General features: G+C 26.3%; 1 protein-coding gene across 1 annotated transcript; it reads right to left on the bottom strand.

Moving 5' to 3' along the window:
- Positions 1 to 574: 574 nt before the first annotated feature.
- Positions 575 to 2,832, bottom strand: LOC108694641 (estradiol 17-beta-dehydrogenase 8). The gene is made up of 4 exons (XM_018204245.1): positions 2,747 to 2,832; positions 1,444 to 1,560; positions 876 to 1,251; positions 575 to 791 (listed from the first exon to the last, which is right to left on the bottom strand). The coding sequence occupies exons 1-4, from the start codon at positions 2,811 to 2,813 to the stop codon at positions 575 to 577; spliced, it is 777 nt and encodes a 258-aa protein (XP_018059734.1). The 5' UTR covers positions 2,814 to 2,832.
- Between the last annotated feature and the right edge of the window lie 3,492 nt (positions 2,833 to 6,324).

Genomic DNA, 6,324 nt, shown 5'->3' with positions numbered 1-6,324 from the left:
TATAATTATTAATTTATATTGTCTTTTTTAATATGTATATCAATACGTGTCTATCTCTCCGGTTTCTTAAAGCACGTGATATGCGTAATTATTTTTGTTTTATTTAATATTTTTTACTTTATTTAATATTCGGTGAACGACAAGAGTAAAATGATACATTATGCGCATTATTCATTTGACAGAACAGAGCCTTTATATGCATGTGCATTGTTGTGTCACTGCATTTCAACTGTTTCCAATATTTGTACTTTATTATACTTATTCAATAAGTATGATAAAAAGAGATCACTTTCCTAGATAAAATAACAACCTTGCACATCTTAAATCGCATTGTTTCAATATTTCGTTTAGCATGTCATAACATTCGCTAACATTTTATATTATTTTCCCATTTAAAGTTAATAATATAAATTAGTTATTAATATAACTCAAAAAAAGTAATGGGAAAGCAATATATAATAAAATGTTAGCAAATGTCACAACATAAATAAAATAAAATGATAATAAAATAATGATACAATAATATATTATTAAATATTGAAGAATATAGATATTTAATATTCGTAATAAAAACTTAATGTATTCCTCCAGTAACTTCAATAGATGTTCCGTTTATATAAGCACTCTTATCAGAAGCTAAAAATGCAATAACTTCTGCTACTTCTTGTGGCTTTCCCAGTCTTTGCAATGATATATTTTTTATAAATAATTCTTTAACTTTATCCGGTATAGTCATAGTCATAGAAGTATCTATAAATCCAGGCAGTACTACGTTCACTCGAATACCAAATCTGCAGAAAATGCAATATATTTATCTCTTCATTTAGAAATTTATATATTTTAAATAAAGTAATGTATATATATCTAATACATACTGTCCAAATTCCATAGACGCGCTTTTTGTCATAGCTATAACTCCAGCTTTGGACGCACTGTAGTTACTTTGTCCAATATTTCCATTTTTACCGACAATTGAACTGATATTGATAATCGAGGAATCTTTGGTTGCATTTGCTTCTATCATTGCTTTGACTGCAGTTTGCATAACTAGAAAAGTACCTTTTAAATTGACATTGATTACATCATCAAAATTATTGTCACTGAGTTTGATTAAAAAGTTATCTCGTATAATGCCCGCTGAATTAACAATGACAGTAGGTGGTCTTGAAAATTGCTCCAAGACATGTTTAAATGCTGTCTCCACACTGTTCCGATCAGTGACTTGAACATCCAATGCAGTATGTCCAGCACCTACAATAAAATATTAATAAATATTGAAATGACTAATGTAACAAATAGTTATAGAATAAAACAGAATTGTTAAGTTAAAAATAAAATAGATATAATTTAAGGTAATTGAAATTTTGTAAATACAAAGATATAATAATTTTGTATATCGGTTTCAATCTCAAATTTAAAAAAAATTAATAGGATCACATAGACCTTCCAAAGTGGCTATAGTTTCAGTAGCAGTTTTGATATTTTGATCGGTTGCGACAACGATAGCGCCTTCTCGGGCAAAAACTCGACATACCTCTTTTCCAATACCACTTCCAGCACCTGTAACATAATTGAAAAAGTCAAAATTGTGTTATAGATTTCAAGATTATATTTATATGAATATTTCACATATTATTTACCTAACATGAACTTTTTTCACATAAATATAAGGAAAGAATAATGAAATTGTGAAATATTAACATTAAATTTTGGTACTATTATTATTATTATTACTAAAAGATATTTAAGATATTTAATGTTAAAAATTAAAAAAAAAATTGCTGTAAGAAAATTGCAATTTCATATATTTATAAATATAAGTATAAATATAAGCAATATTTTTATATGATCTTTTTAATTATTAAAACAAATAATTGATTTTATATTTCTGTAGTAATGTTTAAAATTTCAAAAATAAAAAATCTATATACTATTTCACATATGTTTCGTTCAGTAGTATATTGTGTTTATTATACGCAATACACTGTGTATCGATCGAGCAATGTGAAGAGAAACTTCGTTTCGCGTGAAAAGTTAAAAAACTATGTAGAATCGTACAGTTATATAACTTATCATCTTAATAAAAATTTTTCATGTAAAACAAAATGTCCACTTTATTATAAAATATCTTTTTATTGCATAGAGACATCAATTATGTTAAAATTACATATTATTACATTTCGCGCATTATTTTATAACGTAGGTTTAACGCATGCTCTATCTTTTATTTTTCATCGGTATAACAGATTTCCTAACCTTTAAATACGTCTTTTCTTAGTTATTTAGTCGCTTAATTATATTAATCTTAAACAGAGTAGCGAGTGGTATTTGTTTTTTAAATCTTTGTTTCTATATACAAAAAGATATTAAATGAATATATACTCTCATCTAAATATGATATTGAAATCATTGTATCTTTTTAAACATGATTCAATGTTATCAACATGTAAACGCTGAAGCCTGAAAAATATATCAAATCTGCTGAGTTGTTAAATGCTAACAATTAACTCGATATTTACGATACAATTTATGATATAATTAAAATATTATATAAACAAAATGATTACAGAAAAAATGATAGAATATTTAAAATTAATTTTGTTAATCTAATTGAATTGTGAATTTATTAATTTGTTAATCTAATCGAGTTATGAGCTAATATTAAAAATTAAGTTTTAATAAAGTATAAAAAAGTAATTTTAATTAAGTTATAAGCAGCTTTAATATAAAAAAAAAATGCACAAACCGGTAACAAATGCCAGTTTTCCAGCTACGAGCTTCGACATTTCGTAAGTATAATTGGAAGGTCTCATATAAACAAGGTGCTAATCAACACTGAATATTATTTAATCTTTGTTGTAAAATGGCCTCCGCTCCTTCCTCGGAGCCGATTCAGCATTATTTAGACCCAATTGTTCCATATTTTGGTAAATTTTATCTGTTGAGTAAATAGCAAGATTATCCAATCACAGATTGCCAGATATTTACCTAACAGGTAAAATTTATCAAAAGATGGAACAATCGGCCCTTAAAATATTAATATATTAAAGATATTTAAAGCTGAGTACATAACGAATAATTAGCAGATATTCGAATACATATTTTATTTGTAAATATAAGCCATTTAATTCTTGAATTCCTTCATTCCATTCGAGTATCAGCACTCCATCAGATTCAATATTCGTTGCATATAATAATCGAATTTATGCGATATTTGCAATAAATAATAACGTTCGAACTTCTGTGTTCTGTAAATTCGTTCGATGTTCACATTGCAGTCTTGCCAATACGTTAAGATCTTTTCTTAAGCCTTGTGTCTACAATGTTAGAAATCAGTCTGAAATCTCATAAAGGAAGAGTTGACCAATCGCATTGGTCATGTGATTGAATTGTTCAAATGTGATTTGTTAATTTTATCCGAGATCTCGGATCGATTTCTAGCATTGTGGGCACAATTAAGCTTTACAGGGGCACCAAGGAGCACGTCTGAAATTCTACATAGAAATTCTACTATATTTTATATTATATATAAAAATATTTTAATAATTACATTAATAAAGAATTTGTTATTAAAACTTTAACGCATATATTTTAATGCATATATTTTTAAAAGAATATAATTGATAATCTAAATTTGTAATTTGTAGGAATTGACCAATTATAGTCGATTATTCCTCTTTTATTTGTCTGTGATTGGTTAATTTTTACAGATTATGGCAATATAAATAATATATTCAGAATAATGACACGAAATATATAATTAATTCACACCTTGTTAATTCGAAATCGAGGTACAAAAATAAATAATAATCTGTCGGCAAAATTATAGTGGAAGAAACCAATAGCAGCGAGCATTTATTTAATTGTTGAGAACGCGTCAATTGAATACCTATCGTATCGTCGTACATCGAATATTTGCGCACTGTATAGTGTGAATGCATCATTACAGCTTTACGCATGCGTCGTATATTGAGTATATTGGAGCATACTGGAGTATACCGTTGTTCTGTGATTCTGAGGAATTTATTAGAATTTATTCCTCATTCTTCCAAATTCTCCCAATATTGAAATAATACCTATAAAATGAAAGAGTTTTGGTAAGAACATGATATTTTGCTTTATATGCTTCGATTATAAAAATTGAATAACAGAAATCAAATTAGGAAATCTGATTAAAAATATATTTGGTTTTACTCTCATATCTTATATTTTGATGAAAATATGCTTAATTACCATTAACGTTTTGTGTGTAGAATAAGAACTTTAAAAAAGTCACTCAAAATCGTAAAAATTGTAATGCATTAAATATAATATCCTATTTAGGTTAGGAAATCTCACAAATATAGACGAGTTCCACAGCATGAATGTATATAACACTATGGTTGCTTTTCTTTTAGAAGACAATCTATACTAACGTTCTATCATTCTACTCAATGAAATAACATACATAAAACAATATTTTATATCAACTGTTTCCTAAAAGGAAAGTAGCCTATATCTCATTACAGTAAAATACCGATTTCCTGCAGAAACATCCCTTTAATTAACGTGTGTATCTATTTTTGTTTTTTAAATTCTGTTATGTGCATAAAAAACTATTGAGCATATTTTTATAAAATCTGAGATAAAATTAAATTAGATATTTACTCCAAAAATTTTGCTAAAATTTCATAACATAAGTTTACTGGAATAATATGACTTTAAGATATATACAAAATTTTTCTGTTATATAATAGTTCTACAATAGAATCAAGAAGACATTTACATTTAATATCAACCAAAAATCCAAATGATTCAATAAGTTGCCCCTAAACTGAATTGTTGAACATTATAAAATATCCATTGGAATGATGTAGACTAAGCTGTACGTAGAATTTTAGATCTGTAAGTATGAATTTTGGATCCATGTAAATAAAAAAAATCAGAATATGCATTTTTGTATTCATGTTTTAGGGAAAAAGAAAATATCTGAGCTACATCTACTAAAAAATTGAGATCAGCAACTGAATGATAATGAGATAAATTATCATTGTTATTTGCCTCTATCTGTAACAATTAATTTATTTTTTTTGGACACTAATCCATTTCGATATTGAACAAGAAATAGAAATTTCCAAAATTTCTTATGGTAAAAAATTAATTGTTTTTTATTTAGCTGAATATTATCTATTTCTAAAAGAAAATATATAGAATTGGAATGTAATATGTTACTTGTTATTCTTACTTTTTTTAATATAATGAATTGATGTTTTTTTATTAATAATGGCATCATACTATATTTTTTAAGTAACGATAAGGAAATATAATCATTTTTTTTTTATCTTGAATGGATATGTGTAGAATGTGCGCGCGCGCGCGCGCACACACACACACACACACACACACACACACACACACACACACACACACACACACACAAATACATATATATATATACACACAAGTTTTAAAAGAAAAGTATAATTTAACCATGGTATGATTAATCATACTATGGATCTTGTGTTAGCGACATAGATAATCAAATGTCTTTCTAAAAAAAAGATAAAAATTCGATGAAAAAGTAATTCAATATTTTTTGAATAATAAAATCAATGAATCAACTAATTATGTCATTTTCAAAAATTGAATATCTTTTTCAGATAGATTTTTAATAATAAAAATCAAAATATAATCTATTTGTCTAAATCCCGGAATAATGGAATTGTACTTTATTTGATTGGATCCAATATAACTTAAATTTGCTTTCTGATTGAGAAAACCAAAATTGAAACTGCTTTATCAAAAGGTAGGAAGCTTTATATGTTGAAATTAATTAACAGATCAATTAGAAATTAATCCATTGTGACTCATCCATTAGAAGTGATCCTTAAATTACCATTCAAATTATATATCTTTTTTTTTGTTTTAGGGTAAGACTGAGCAAGTGCTGATGCTTGTTTTCTGACATCTTTGGAAACATTCTTTTAATAAGTACCAGCAAAAGTTCTGTGACTATTGCGTAAAAAGAAAATTGAAACATTTTCCAAATTCCTGTCTTTTGATTATTTGAATTAATTCATTCTCCAAAAGATTTTCAATATTATGCAGCGCGTTAATTCGATTTCTTTCGAATTCGGTTCATAAAGGAGACAATTTAAAATTTCTTTCCGAATGTTATCGGATTACTTATGATGTCACTTGGGTCATTTGTATATTATAACGAGGTCATCAAATGCATTTCGAAAAATTCGAGATTTTTAAAAATATTTTACTAATTTTTAATAAAAAATTAGAAATATAAAAGTTACTAGTCAGCGTAATGAATATAAGAGTAGTTATTCGCAA

Source organism: Atta colombica, unplaced genomic scaffold (assembly GCF_001594045.1).
Source record: "Atta colombica isolate Treedump-2 unplaced genomic scaffold, Acol1.0 scaffold121, whole genome shotgun sequence".
NCBI classification, from domain to species: Eukaryota; Metazoa; Arthropoda; class Insecta; order Hymenoptera; family Formicidae; genus Atta; species Atta colombica.
Note: the sequence above shows the minus strand (reverse complement) of the source record. Positions and strands in the feature narration are given on the sequence as shown.

Bases quoted from the DNA above. Each gene is read 5' to 3' on its own strand.
- LOC108694641 (XM_018204245.1), bottom strand. From the start codon at position 2,813: ATGAGACCTTCCAATTATACTTACGAAATGTCGAAGCTCGTAGCTGGA. The intron at 1,561-2,746 runs GTTTGTGCATTT...ATTATGTTACAG, and splicing joins AAAACTGGCATTTGTTACCG to GTGCTGGAAGTGGTATTGGA. The intron at 1,252-1,443 runs GTCTATGTGATC...ATTTTATTGTAG, and splicing joins AACTATAGCCACTTTGGAAG to GTGCTGGACATACTGCATTG.